The sequence below is a fragment of the Dermacentor andersoni genome, chromosome 3 (genome assembly GCF_023375885.2).
Source record: "Dermacentor andersoni chromosome 3, qqDerAnde1_hic_scaffold, whole genome shotgun sequence".
Taxonomy (NCBI): domain Eukaryota; kingdom Metazoa; phylum Arthropoda; class Arachnida; order Ixodida; family Ixodidae; genus Dermacentor; species Dermacentor andersoni.
Genome location: NC_092816.1, coordinates 173,361,145 through 173,376,692, shown reverse-complemented (window position 1 = coordinate 173,376,692; position 15,548 = coordinate 173,361,145). Strand labels below are relative to the sequence as shown.

General features: G+C 45.6%; 1 protein-coding gene and 1 long non-coding RNA gene across 2 annotated transcripts; both read left to right on the top strand.

Annotated features, from left to right (window-relative positions):
- Positions 1–6,881: 6,881 nt before the first annotated feature.
- LOC126524152 (putative nuclease HARBI1) lies at positions 6,882–9,423 on the top strand. Its single transcript, XM_050172503.3, has 3 exons — positions 6,882–7,447; positions 7,919–8,338; positions 9,144–9,423. Exons 1-3 carry the CDS (start codon positions 7,080–7,082, stop codon positions 9,421–9,423), a joined length of 1,068 nt encoding a protein of 355 aa, XP_050028460.2. The 5' UTR covers positions 6,882–7,079.
- Positions 9,424–10,820: 1,397 nt separating this feature from the next.
- On the top strand, positions 10,821–13,090 carry LOC129382970 (uncharacterized). The gene is made up of 2 exons (XR_008610935.2): positions 10,821–11,760; positions 12,268–13,090. It is a non-coding gene; the product is annotated as an uncharacterized lncRNA (long non-coding RNA).
- Positions 13,091–15,548: the final 2,458 nt, after the last annotated feature.

Below are 15,548 nucleotides of genomic sequence, written 5' to 3'. Positions count from 1 at the left end.
AATTAATAACGATATAGCTGGTAAGATACGGGAATTCGATAGCATTAACGAGAGGGTGGTGACAGGTCTTGTGAATCTTAATAAGGTACAAATTGAAGGTCGTACAGGTCTACGCCCCTACATTCAGTCAAGATGACCAGGAAGTCGAAAGTTACTATGGAGACGTGGAATCGGCGATGGGTAAATTCAAAACAAAATAAACATACTGATGGGCGACTTCAATGTCAGGGTAGGCATGAAGCAGGCTGGAGACAAGTCAGTGGGGGAATATGGCATAGGCTCTAGGAATAGCAGGGGAGAGTTATTAGTAGAGCTTGCAGAACAGAATAATATGCAGAGAATGAATACCTTCTTCCGCAAGCGGGATAGCCGAAAGTGGACGTGGAGGAGCCCGAACGGTGAGACCAGAAATGAAATAGACGTCATACTCTGCGCTAACCCTGGCATCATACAAGATGTGGACGTGCTCAGCAAGGTGCGCTGCAGTGACCATAGGGTGGTAAGAACTCGATTTAGCCTAGACCTGAGGAGGGAACGCAAGAAACTGGTACATAAGAAGCCGATCAATGAGTTAGCGGTAAGAGGGAAAATAGAGAAATTCCAGATCAAGCTACAGAACAGGTATTCGGCTTTAACTCAGGAGGAGGACCTTAGTGTTGAAGCAATGAACGACAATCTTGTGGGCATCATCAAGGAGTGTGCAATAGAAGTCGGTGGTAGCTCCGTTAGACAGGATACCAGTAAGCTATCGCAGGAGACAAAAGATCTGATCAAAAAATGCCAATGCATGGAAGCCTCTAACCCTACAGCTAGAATAGAACTGGCAGAACTTTCGAAGTCAATCAAAAAGCGTAAGACAGCTGACATAAGGAAGTATAATATGGATAGAATTGAACATGCTCTCAGGAACTGAGGAAGCCTAAAAGCAGCGAAGAAGAAACTAGGAATTGGCAAGAATCAGATGTATGCGTTAAGAGACAAAGCCGGCAATATCATTACTAATATGGATGAAATAGTTCAAGTGGCTGAGGAGTTCTAGAGATTTATACTTTACCAGTGGCACCCTCGACGAAAATGGACGAGAGAATAGTCTAGAGGAATTGGAAATCCCACAGGTAACTCCGGAAGAAGTAAAGAAAGCCTTGGGAGCTTTGCAAAGGGGGAAGGCACCTGGGGAGGATCAGGTGACAGCAGATTTGTTGAAGGATGGTGGGCAGATTGTTCTAGAGAAATGGGCCACCCTGTATACGCAATGCCTCATGACTTCGAGCGTACCGGAATCTTGGAAGAACGTTAAAATAATCGTAATCCATAAGAAAGGGGACGCCAAGGACATGAAAAATTATAGACCGCTCAGTTTACTGTCCGTTGCCTACAAAGTATTTACTAAGGTAATCGCAAATAGAATCAGGGACACCTTAGACTTCTGTCAACCAAAGGACCAGGCAGGATACCGTAAAGGCTACTCAAAAATTGACCATATTCACAGTATCAATCAGGTGATAGAGAAATGTGCGGGGTATAACCAACCCTTATACATATAGGTTTCATTGATTACGAGAAAGCGTTTGATTCAGTCGAAACATCAGCACTCATGGAGGCATTACGGAATCAGGGTGTAGACGAGCCGTATGTAAAAATACTGAAAGATATCTATAGCGGCTCCACAGCCACCGTAGTCCTCCATAAAGAAAACAACAAAATACCAATACAGAAAGGCGTCAGGCAGGGAGATACGATCTCTCCAATGCTATTCACAGCGTGTTTACAGGAGGTATTCAGGGACCTGGATTGGGAAGAATTGGGGATAAAAGTTAATGGAGAATACCTTAGTAACTTGCGATTCGCTGATGATATTGCCTTGGTTAGTAACTCAGGGGACCAATTGCAAAAAAAAAATTAAATTATGGGGTTTTACGTGCCAAAACCACTTTCTGATTATGAGGCATGCCGTAGTGGAGGACTCCGGAAATTTCGACCACCTGGGGATCTTTAACGTGTACCTAAATCTAAGTACACGGGTGTTTTCGCATTTCGCCCCCATCGAAATGCAGGGACCAATTGCAATGCATGCTCACTGAACTGCAGAGGCAAAGAAGAAGAGTGGGTCTAAAAATTAATCTGCAGAAAACTAAAGTAATGTTTAACAGTCTCGGAGGAGAACAGCAATTTAGAATAGGCAGCGAGGCACTGGAAGTGGTAAGGGAGTACATCTACTTAGGGCAGGTAGTAACGGCGGATCCGGATCATGAGACGGAAATAATCAGTAGAATAATAATGGGCTGGGGTGCGTTTGGCAGGCATTCTCAGATCATGAACAGCAGGTTGCCATTATCCCTTATGAGAAAAGGATATAATAGCTGTGGCTTACCGCTACTCATTTACGGGGCAGAAACCTGGAGGCTTACGAAAAAGGTTCTACTTAAATTGAGGATGACGCAACGAGCTATGGAAAGAAGAATGATGGGTGTAACGTTGAGGGATAAGAAAAGAGGATATTGGGTGAGGGAACAAACGCGTGTTAATGACATCTTAGTTGAAATCAAGAAAAAGAGATGGGCATGGGCAGGATATGTAATGAGGAGGGAAGATAACCGATGGCCATTAAGGTTTACGGACTGGATTCCAAGAGAAGGGAAGCGTAGCAGGGGGCGGCAGAAAGTTAGGTGGGCGGATGAGATTAAGAGGTTTGCAGGGACGACACGGCCACAATTGATACGTGACCGGGGTTGTTGGAGAAGTATGGGAGAGTCCTTTGCTCTGCAGTGGGCGTAACCAGGCCGACGATTAAGATGATGATGATGATGATGATGAATGTGTCATGACGGCACAAATGAACCACCACAACGTTTCGTCTCATCGGAACTCGCTGCGTGTTTTGTCAACTTGTGTAATAGTGTGTTGATTTGGCTTGTCCCGTTGTATGTTCCAATGCAAGACTTTAGAAAAGTCAATGCACCTTCGGCGTCAAATGTTTATAACAGCAGTAGACCCACAAAGTTCCGCAATTGAAAATCTAAAGCGCTACTTTGGAAATCTCAATGCACCTTTCACATCAAAAATTTATGAGATTTATACCCATAATGTTTCGGAATTGATATCCGTGCGCTCCGTAGATTCCGCGGCATCGGCGAGATGCCGCGGTGAGCCCGTTTGTCATCAAAACGCCTATGAAACTTTGTGCTCGGATGGGGCTGTTTGCGTTATGTGACTCCCGGTGCATGGGCGTTGCCACGAAATCCAGCCCGAGTTTGCAATTTTCGCGGTGAAATGTCTTTTTGCGCATGAAAAAGACATTCTAGACAAAATCCAGAATCATTTCCGGCGCCGGGGGTTGCTTTGGTCGGCGGTGCATTGACAGCACGAAGAAATTTCGGGGGGGGGGGGGGGGGCTGAGCTCCCCCCCCCCCTTGGCTACGCCACTGCTACTTAGGGACTATCTAAAGCAGTGCAAAAGAGAATCATGATTCAACTAACTGATTTTGATCATTAGTTGTCAGCTGTGAAGTAAAAGTTAACAGCACAGTTACAAAAAAGTTCAGCAAACAACTTAAGCTATTTTCGGACACATGTTGCTTGCATTTGTATACACATCCTTGGATTGTGCCACAGAAATGCACTTGACATAGCTCAGTCACGTGAGCAAATTTAGTGACACTTCGAGCGAGTTCACCTCGCTGAGTGCCGCTTCGGTGGCATGGTACTAGAAATCAAAATTAATTCACCATTAGGGATTGATCACAATACAATCTACGAAGCCATGGGGTGTCGAAAATGAACATTTCCAGCTTTATTTGGCTTTGCATTTCTCGCAAAAGAGCACGTAACATTTGAAATCATGAAAAAAATTATCTTAGAATTAGTGCGCTCTTCAACGAGCATTTATTTATTTCTTGGAGCACAAGACGACAAGCTGTGATGAAACAATTACTTTTTCACAAAGTAAAAAGGCGCGGCACTAATATACTCAATTTTGGTGCGTAATAGGAGCAACAGGTGGTCGGGAAAGTGAAAGTTCCACTTTCAACTTTCATAGCCAGCAAGTGAATCTGTGACATTAACACCCCAAAATCAGTCCTGTAGCACTGTAGCGTTTCTGGTATTGCCCCCACTACCTCAATTAAGTCAGAAATTTGTGTTGTATGAGAAATGCCCATTACCTTAATCAGTAAGCACACTTGATTTTACTGATTTTTACAGTGCCTTTCTTTGTGTTACTTGCAGCAATTACACTATTAGTAGAGAATGTGTACACTTTCTTCTTTTGAATTTTTATACACATGACTCGCTGACCTCTCTGGTAACACTGGTTTTTGTTTAGGCATCCAGGAAAGCTGTACGAGGAAGCAAGCAAAGCGCTTGTAGCAAAATACCCCAGTTTGGCTGACAGCACTGGAACAGGATATGTAAGCTTTACTACTTTTTACGTATTACTGATTTCCACTAAGTAATATCCGCAGCAGTTCGTCATTTGGTCAGAATCTTTTTTTCATCTACAGCAAAATAAAGATAGATGGAGCATGTTATGTTTATGGTAAAATTTTACTTTCATGCGCAATGTGGCTGCAGTACTGCCACAGTGTTTTTGTTAGTGACACAGCACTTGATCTCTGAAAATTACCGCCTATCAGTGACTGCTGTGCAATATGGTTTCACCTGTTGCATTTGGTAATGCACAGAACTGTGGCTTGGTCAAACACATTTAGCACGTAGCTTTAATTCTCCCATAACTGCCGCGATTACTAGCAGGTACATTCATATGTAGGCTTTTGATTAGCTAGCATGTGCACTGCCAGCACTCAACATGGTTGGTAAGGAGGTCTGTGTTGTTCATCTCATGCACGTAATGTGAATACCTGAGAGAGTATTTGCATGTGACAGTGACCCGTAGCACCTTGCACATGCCCTAACGACTCTGAACACTAATTTGCGTATTTTAATATCTTGATGCATGCTTTAGAATACCCCAGTAAGCAACACGTTATTGAAAGCAGCACAGTGCTTTAGAAAAAAATGCACATTTTGTCTTAATCTTTCAGAATGTTTCAAAGCAATGCTATAAACTAGCAGATTTGCCAGTTTCTAGCTCTTCTTTGCAGTAATAACCAAAACATATTAGTAACCATATTGTGAGATGTAATAAAATGTTGATATTTTAAACTTTCAGGATTCTTGGAGGGAATCGTTGCGCTTCTAGGCGAAGTACGAAAGGAGAAAGATAAAGATACAGCGTGGGGAAATTGTGCCTACCAAAAGGACTCACACAAGTACATTGACCAGTGGCAAGACAACGGCAATAAGAATGAAAAGACCTACTGCTGTAAGCATCAGTTGCCTGGCGTTGGCATGTAACAATTAATTTAATTTGAAAGGTGTCTGGTACATGTTTTTTCTTAGGTTGTTGAAGTGTGGCATGGCGAAGATGAGAGCAGCATCAGAAGTCACATCGCTTTCACGAAAAAGGAGCATCTGAAACGAAAGGCTAACATTGCATATGTCACAGATTGCATGTTACGGACATTCAGAACTCGACGGGACTGGATTGAAAAGGAGTGCCCATCAATCCAGGCTATCACGGATGAATATCCAGCTCTGGAATTAAGCGCCATGGCAATTACTGCTGTGTTTTTTAAATGTCTTGTTGTATGCTCGGTTTCCAAATACATTTCCCGTATTGCGTGGGGGTGCATCATACTTCCATACGCATTCTGACCAGGTTCGTGGACTCTCCTACAGTGTTGCAGAAGGAGGCGAAATAAAGCGCAGTCATGAAAACAACTCTAATGGCACATGTTATTTTTTTTTAAATCTGGGAATGCAATGATTTGGTTTTATTATTTAGGTTTCACTGTAGCATCAGTGTTGTACTGTGGAAGTTTTACATGTTCGCAATAACTGCCTCTGAATAAGTTTAGGTCACAGCGCATTTATGTTCTGTTTAGTAAGCATAATAGTATTCGGACTGTACTGTTCGCATTCATTGCGCTTCCATCAATCTTTCATTAACAAATTGTGACTTTAGTAGTTGCACGAATGCACCATTTTTAGCGTTGTGCAACACTGCACTAATTGGAATGGCTACGCACATGGCTAGCTGGAATATGAGCACAAGCTAGCCTTCTCGGGGTTAAATGGCTATGTGCCCTCCAAACAACTCTGTGCTATGTCACAGCTACTTTGGGCAACCGAACAAGGTTTATCACAGAAGTTTCATAACAAAAGAACTATTCAAAGGACTCATGCTCGCTGTTCACTGCTTGAATCCTGTGAACCATTATATAAAAGAGGAGAGGAAGAACATGGTGTGCTTTGATATATGGTATCCCTAAAATTTCCCTATCATTCATTGTCATGTTAGTGGTCTGCAGAAAGGCACTGAGAAAATCTTTCTCTTATACAGTGCATGACATATTTGTGATATGGAATGATATGGCTCCATGCAATACATTGTGATGCCATGACCAGTCCTTGTACATGCAATGGCAATGCCTCCTTTACTAGATGCGCGCCGCGTTGCTCGCTTTCCCATTGTAGCGGCGGTTCCCTTAGTTGAAGTTAGTTCAGCATAAGTTCTGTGAGGCGGCGCTCGTTGCCTTTTCAACTTCTGACGGATGTGGCAGCGGCGGCTGAATGCATCCGCCGGCGCGTTATATGCGTGGGCGTCTGTTAGCGAGCGTTATCGCGGGCCTCCCAGACGGTGATAGATGTCATGTTAACCTCAGAGGCCGCAGCATGTGATTGCAAGTTGCAGGCGTTCGCCATGAGAGGCGCTCGTTGCTTTTTCGCGGAGGAGAGAAAAGGGAGAGGGCCCGGAACCGAGCTACCGGACAACGCGGCAGGCATCTAGTAAAGCAGGCATTGGCAATGGACTCCCACTTGCACAAAGCTCTTTAGCTCAGTCTTATTCCCGTCTACAGAGCGACTTCAGTCTTAATGGAGTCTTAAGCTTCCCTAGGCATTAAGTCGCTTGCACGAAACCGTAAGCCAGCCCGCTAGATTAGGACAAGATAGGGAAGTAAGTTTCAGACGTAGTCTGCCCATGTGCAGGCTGATTCCAATCTTTATCGCGCTGTGCCAAGATGGCTGCCGTGCGGCTGGCTCGACTCCAACTGATTGCCGAGCTCCTGATGCGCCGCGAACGTGTGTTCCAGGATCGCACGAACATCTTCGAAGTTTTCGACGAAGACGAGCTTCAGAGGCGTTTCCGGTTTGGTCGCGCTGGCATCGCCTACCTCGCCGAGCTCCTGCGTGACGATCTTCAGCATCCCACTCGTCGGAGCCACGCTTTGAGCGTTGAGCAACAATTGGTGCTCGCGCTGAAGTTTTTCGCTACCGGTGGTTTTTTGATCACGGCCGGCGATACTATCAACGTGCACGAATCGACGGCCAGCCGCACCGTTCGGCGAGTTGCTCTTGCCCTCGTCCGCCACTGCTCAACTTGGATACGGTGAGCCTCGCTTTATCTCTTCGCGATTTTCCTAGTTTCCTGTTGCGCATATCCCCCGCTCTTAGTACCGCACCATATGTAGCGGCTGCCTCCGTGCGTCCTTGTCAGGCAGGAGCTTTCGCAAGCGTGGCACATTAAAGTGCGGAAAAAGCGCTTTGTCGAGTGTGTCTGCAAGAAAACAAGCAGCGTACAATGCAAGGAAACGATTTTACAAAAAATTATTACGCGTCTGCGTACAATTGTAAACGTAGCGATCGCGAGACGCGGTTGAGAAAATCATGTTTTTCACAGCAACTACGCAGTTCGTCGTGATCCCGGCAAACGCTTACTTCCCACCTGCGGGGCTGTGCGCTAGATACGTATGTACAGTACTACTTGTAGGAAGGCTCAGATGTGTGCTCAGGTGTACGAGTGTAATCTCGCATGCCATCGCAATGCAATAAAAGTTATTTGTGCTCCTCTATTTACCAGCTGGCCCTCACCGAACGAGCTGGCTGAGGTGCAGACCAACTTCTACGGTCTGGGCGGCTTCCCCTGCGTGGTGGGTGCAATAGACGGCACGCACGTAAGGATCCAGGCACCCGAGGAGAACGAAGAGGCGTATGTCAACCGGCATTTCTACCATTCCATCAACGTTCAGCTCGCCGTCGACGCCAACTGCCGGATACTTGACGTCGTCACAAAATGGCCAGGTGGAACTCACGACGCGCGGATGCTCGCCAATAGCAGCCTCGCCAAACGCTTCGACAGGGACGTGCACACGGGCCGTTTGTTGGGGGATAGTGGATACCCATGTAGGCCATGGCTAATGACCCCATTCCGGACACCAGACACTCCAGGGAAGAGGCGCTATAATGCAGCGCATGGCACAACAAGGGCAGTGGTCGAAAGGTACGTCAGCGTGCATTCAGCATATGAGAATGTTTCACCTGTAAATTTTGCTTCTCCAAGTGCACAGCTAGCAGAAGTGGAATGAAACACGCAACTAGACACTGCTAACCATTCTCTGATTATATTTTCATGTCATTACCATGCAATAGTATGAGTGCATTTACAAGACTGACTAGAAAAGAATGCCTGCAGAAAACGTCATTTACACTGTTTATTTGCCGAAGTGCTGCAGTTATATCTGAAGTTATGTTATCCCTAATTATGTTCAGTGGTTGATGTTAATCATTGAGTCAGTGTGCAATAGTAGTAGCCAAATTGAAATCGATGCTTTGCAGTCGTGCCCCATTTTATGAAGTTTTTCTTCAGTAATTTTCTCATTCACATGATAAAATGCGAATGAATTCTGTACACCGTAAGCTTATAGCCCAGAGCATTCACATAGGCTTTTTGCATGTGTGAATATTTTCATTGCCACTGAAAACTGTGCAGTCGCCACTGAAGCTGGGTTTCGCCTCCTTCCTGTACATTTTCATACCAGCGTTGTACTCGTGCTGACTCCGGGCAAGCTACAAAGAATGAGACATGTGAACACAAGCGAGTGAGCACTGTTGGCGTGGTTTTTCACCTGTTTCATCCTGTCTGTGCTATCTGCAGTGTATCTGCTCGAGCCTGGCCAATTATACACATGATCTCTCATACTGGCTTCATTTGCTACCCTGATATAAACAAGCTAACATATCGCTTGCTATATCTTTACCTGCTTGACAGATAATTACAACAACGTTGCCGTAAACTACTCTTACAGGTCCATAGGGCAGCTGAAGCGGCGATTTCACTGCTTGCACGCCGAGCTGCGCATGGCTCCAGACCGGTGCCCAGCCATCATTGTTGCATGCTGTGTGCTGCACAATGTGGCAGAACGCTATGCATGCCGCAGTGACGAAGCATGCCAGCTGCCTCCAGAGGTTGGGGCTGTGCCAAACTCTGGAACCGAGGATGGCAATGCCATTCGCCGTGCCCTGGTACAACAGCATTTCTCTCACTGTGAGTGCAACTGCAGGCATTGGTACCCTGGTGGAAAATGAGTGGTAAAAATGTTAAGATAAACATATCTCGCCAATCAGACAGCACTACCATCTCGGCTAAACGGCATTATTAAATCATGTGCAGTCCTGTTATCCTTGCAGCTATGAATAATCAGGAAGCACATATTCCCGAGTCCCAACAGGTGCAGTCCAGTTGCAGGACATACAATGCACTGGAAAGTCTTCCCATATAATTTATTCTCTTCACGGTTTACTCCATTAGCAGCATGACAGTACAATGGCAGCAGAGAAGTGGGTTAATGTGAAAGTGAACAAATTATTGCACATTCCACATGACCGTCAAAAACATTACAGTGCCAAAAATCAAGCTTATCGGTATTACAATTATTAACAAAACAGAGGCACGACTAGCATTATAGGAATTATGTGAGTAATAAGTAAATGAAAACATCCAGAATACACAGTACCGCAGGAAATCCACATTTGCAAAAGGAAACCTAGTTTCCCTGTGCACTTTGCTGCATGCTATGCTTTTGGTGTTGTTTTTACACCTATCAAAAATGTTATAGTAAAGACATCCCTAGGTCACCCCGAAATTCTGTATCACAACTTGGCAAAGCTTTTTTGCAGGCGACGTAAAGCTAAAGGATTGGGAACGCCTCACAATTCCTTAGCCCTCTTACGGTAGTTACAACCTGCCTCAACACAAATACACTTCGTGAGATTCAAAGGTGCATACCGTTACAATCTCACAAAGAATGTTTCACGCTCTACAAGTATGACTCAAGAAATCAAACAATACAAGAACATAACTAATGGTCTTGGAGTATTGTACAAAAATTATGTTAGATATATGTATGCGCACTTAATAAAATTTTAAATAACTAAAAGCACCTTACGCATAAACTGGAAGTCTCCGATAATATCAGCAAGCAGAATTGACTTTATTCTACAAGCCTGCAAATCAGTCATCTGTGCATTTCAGTATTCTTTGTAACATAACGCAGAAATGGGGCATAAATGTTTCAATTTGAGGAACACACACTGGCACAAATGAGCAAAACAAAAGTTAACCGTGGCATTGGTGCAAGAGCAGAAACATATTGCACGTTGAACATGCACTACCACAAGAGAAGGCTTAGCACAAGACATATCGCATTCCTGAGAAACGAGGAACAATTTGTACTTTGGCATAGCTCGTTTAAGTGTTTGATGTCTAGTTGTCTGTGTCTGTAAAATCTAGAAATTAAAAATTGCACCTATAAATAAAAGAACTGTATGCACAAGGTAATGCGATCAATGCGCTATAACGCATCATATACTGGCAAGCTAGACAAAATGGCAGCAATGAAAGAACAGCAGGCACTTTAATGAGCACCTTTCATTGTCGCAATGCATCATTATCTGTATCTGGTAGTAAAATAATTTCTTTCATGCCAGGAGTGTCATTATATGTGCTAATATTCATGCACGCAATTCCACCACCTTACTCCGCATGTGTTTTATTTTAAAGAAAGTACGTTTCATGGCTGCCTCCTGCTGAACAAACCAAGCTGCTGTTGCCGTTGCAGGTAATTCTGTTGTACTCTTATCAAACATTCACTGACCGTCAATCGCATGCCACACACTCTGCTCGAAATGCGCAGCAACCTTATGTAATGAAATTACAGAAGGCGTATCTCAAGATCAAGCACAAACAAAATGTACACCTTAACACCTCAAAGCTGCTTAGCTTAGTATCCATTGCCCTGTTTTTCATTCATTGCAAATTTTGTGAGCTCTGGCGCTGCTTGGCAATCTGTAAATCTATTTTAGCACGTTCCGTTTGGACATGTGTCAAGGCAATAAGGGCATCAGCCAGGCAGCCAAATTTTTCAATTGTTGAGACAGCTGCATCAGTGAAATTAATTAAATGTTCGGCTGCATGTGCTATCTTCGTTACTACCTCTGCTGCAGTCTGTGTGGTTGCTTGTACTGTCTCAGCTGCCCTTTTCTGCTCCTGCAGGGCAGCTGCCTCAAGCTCAACGTTCTGCCGATTAAGCTGGATCACCTCCTGTAAGTGCATGGCCTGCTGCATTGGTTTTGATAGGCGTGCAGTAAAACGTGGTGTGGCAACAGGCTGCCGTGTTGCTGCTGCTGATGGCTGCCGTGTGCTGCTGACTGGTGTGGTGTGGTGGTGCTGCTGCTGAGTGCTCTGGCTGATAGGAACAGGCTCGTTCAGGTCTTGTTGCTGATGACTGCTGTGAATGGAAACAGCATCGTCACCTGCTGCCGTGGCTGTCTGGCTGTACTCTCTATCTGATTGTATGCTGTCTAAGGAAAGTGGGCTCCCTGGCACATCAACAACAGTGGGAACAGGGCCCAGTGTGTCACCAGGTACTTCGTCAGCATAAAATGCGCTCTCGTCGACAGCATCAGGAACATCATGAGGAACACATTCCGTAAAATCTCTGTAGTACTAGTCACTGTTTATGGCTGGTTGTCCAGATGGCCCAGGTACAGCTCCATCGCATGACAGTGGTTGCAGCTCGCCTGGGATGTTCCTGTGCAGGTAGGACATGGTATTTTAGTGGTCGCGTCTACGAACACTTGCTACACTTCTTTTTTTACTTCGTATAAACGTGAGTTGCTTGTAACAATGGTCCATGATGTTATTATTTGGGCCTGTTGATTGAATGTCATCTACTTGGGGCCACAGATGGCAACACACAAGCACATGCAAGGTACATATAAATCTAAAATTAAGGCACGAAGAATGGATACCAGGCACATTTAGTTCTATACGCAGCAAATATGGTTCTATACGTGGCTCATAATAATGTATAGGTGGCACGTGTGAATGTATATGGGGCACATATAACTTAATACGAGATTTTTTTATAGGGATCTGCTGGCATCATTGTCATCAGGATGACACCACCTCTACTGGGCGTGGCAATATGAGTGGTGGGATCGCAACTTGTTTGGACCAACAACACAAGCAGTGGCCTGCCCACTTTACACAGACTGTGCTTGTAAATCTGCCTCCTGGAGTTTTGTAAAATGTCATATAGAAGACGTTACATAGTGTATTTGCAAGATAATCATGAAGACTGCTATAGTGATTGCTGAAATTTCATGCGCAAAAGGGCTTATAAAGGAAGCACCATGCCCGTTGCTGCTCAGTACTCGCTCGCTCACGTCTATGCCGCCTGGTAAGCCCACAAGCATGGGATTTTCAGGCCCGATGACATCTCTGACGGCTTCCAGCAGGGCAGGTATGTCATGGTCATTTCGACCAGCACCTGCAAACATTCCAGACATGCGTCACCCCTGTGCGCACAAGAAAACGCTGTGCATAGTGACTATAAGATGTGTTTGCATCACGAAATACTAGTAGGATTTAGATAGAGCACGCACATTAACGCACCTTTTGCAACAATTCATTACTTTATATGCAGCTGTAGCGGTGTCAGGAAAAGTCAATTGATGATTGTGTGTGATTAGTATGCACAGTGTACCATGTTTTATCTGCATGTTCTTGTGCCTGCCATATCAAAATTACAAATGTTGCTATTTATCATGGAATTATGAGATGTCACACGTTGTTTGTGCAGCCATTGTGCTTTATTAGCATTATTTAATCTTTATTCTAAATGACGTGTTCAGCACTGATTGCTTGATGGTCTTGCTTCTGCGCAAAATAAATGTTTCCTTTTCTGTGTAATGCAAAGGTGTCTTTATTGTGTATGCGCTCTTTCGTATGAGCAGCAGCGCTGTGCGAGTATACAAGAAGCTGCTATACGTGTGCTTGCAGAGCGTGGCAAATGGATCACAATCAAGTTGCCGTATGTATATATTGCTGCCTATCCGCATGCAAATCAAGCATATGAATATGTAAGGGCAAAGCTAAATAAAGGTAACACGCAGTGATAGGAACCATGTTTCTTGCTGGTAGGATCACGTTTCTACAGTGTTATTTTTGTTCTCGTGCCGCACGTCGCGCGACAGCTTGACACACTGACCTTTCACACGCCTTGCGAAGGCATCCTGCATATTTACGGCGGCGGTGAACGACGCGCCGAAGCTGCATTTTTTTGCCGTTAGCGGGTCATGTTCACGTGTGACGCGAGTGACACGGGCACCACGAAAGGGTCGTGCCTCTTCGCGGTGCTAATGCGGCCCCGGCCAGAGCGTCGAACGCGGCCACTCACGAACACGAAAAGCGCCGGAACGCATTAGCATCGGGAAAAGGAATCGCCACAATATCGCACCCCTAGATCTACGTAGTTGGGAGCATAGAGTTTCCTACAAAAATTGTTGGGAGAGTGTTCTACTGTAGCTAAACACATACAAAAAAAAAATCACATTGCGTCTATTCACGATCACCGTCCATAGTTCTCAGATGTTCAATATTTACAAGACTGATAACCTTCCGAACGCACGACTGTTTTACTCCAACGGAAAAGAGTTCGTAAACTTATTACTCACCAGTTTGACGCTCGTGCTGCCGCACTCGCTGCAGCGCTGTCTTCAACTGCTGCTTCAGGTTCTGCCACTGTTTTTTGCACTCTTGTACATTTCGGCGGATCCTGTGTCTCGAATTGAGAACTTCAGTTACAGCTGCCCATGCAAGCTCGCGCTTCTTTCTTGTCACCGCGGAGTTAAATTTTCTAAACAATGGGGCTTTTCGCTCGCCTATCAGGTGAATCAACTCCAATTTCTCATCTTCCGTCCAGTGTCGACTCCTAATACGCTTAGTTGCAGGCTCGCTGTCCATGCTTCTGGTTTCGCTCGCGGCAAAGCGTTTACGGAAAGCGCGTTGTCTTGCCGGATGTTTACATCAGGCGACGGCCACCGATTGGTCAGTTCCAAGCGATATGGACATCGCGACCGAGTTCGGCCCGTTCCCCATCTCATTCCCCGTCGGCGGCAAAACTTAGCGCCTAGGTACTAAAAGTACCTACCGTCTTCATTAAGTGTGGACTGTAATTCATTTTTGTCGGGTCCTGCAAGCGCACTACTGCGGCCTGGAAGTCCAGTCTTAGTTTAGGTTAGGATAAGACGAGATTCGGATTTAAGTCTAGACTTAGAGGCCCGCGTTTGTGCAATCAGCCCCAGTCCAGTCTCTCGTTCGTTAAGCGGCGTCCACCGTCTCGGCCACATCCATGACGTGCCCTGCAACAACGTCACTCGCTGCTGGTCCTGTCACGGCAGCTTAGGATTTGATGGAGTCAGCGTCGACGTGGCCGAAACGTCTGCACCTTGACCAGCGACCTTTGCAATCATGGCGGACGTGTCCCATGCCTTGGCAGCGCAGGTACTGCGTGGGTCGCCCGGGAACGACCACCAAAGCCTACTTTCCGCAGATGCGGACCTGATGAGGCAGGTCCTCCACTTTTATGCCAGTTTTCAGCTTCAGGAGCACGGTCCGGGTGGTTGAGGTCTTGTCTTCCATGTCTTGGACGCGCCAACGCTCCACCTTGTCTAAGGTTGCGAACACCGTCCGGATATGCTCGTCGGAAACGGCGTACAGCAGCCAGTGAAGCCTAAGATTCACCTGCTGGTCCTGCAGGTCCACGGTAACGCATCGTTGTCCCTTCACTTGCAGTTCCTTCAGGGCCATCAGGTGTTTCGTGGTAATCGCAAGGGTTCAACCCTGTAAAGCCACTCAGGGACAGGCTGTTGCAATTTCTGCACTTCTACATATCGCTGCATACATTCTCGGAAGTATACATGTGCAGGTCGGGCATCCGGGTCACAATGGTAGCCCGCCATTCTTGCGCGCCATAAACAGTGGAGGCCCGTAAGCATGATGACGTCGTACGGGGAACCTTCGTTGTCATTTACTGGCAGAAACCCGATTCCGTGGGGATCTATCGGTAACTCCTTTTTTAGAGTCCTTTGCAACACGTCCCAGAAAAAGACCCCTTCCCAACAGTGGATGAAGACGTGATCTATGGTATCTGGTTTTTTACAAATAAGGCGATATGTTCCCCATGGCATGTAGAACCCACGTCGTTCCAGGAAGATTTTAACAGGTAAAGTGCCGGTATTTAACTTGAAGAAGAATAATTTCGTGGCTGGTTGAACTGACATCATCTTCATTCTTTTCAGTACATCGTGGCCTTGGCCTCCACTGTACACGGCTCTGTACATGGGTACAATCAAGACACTGTCACACA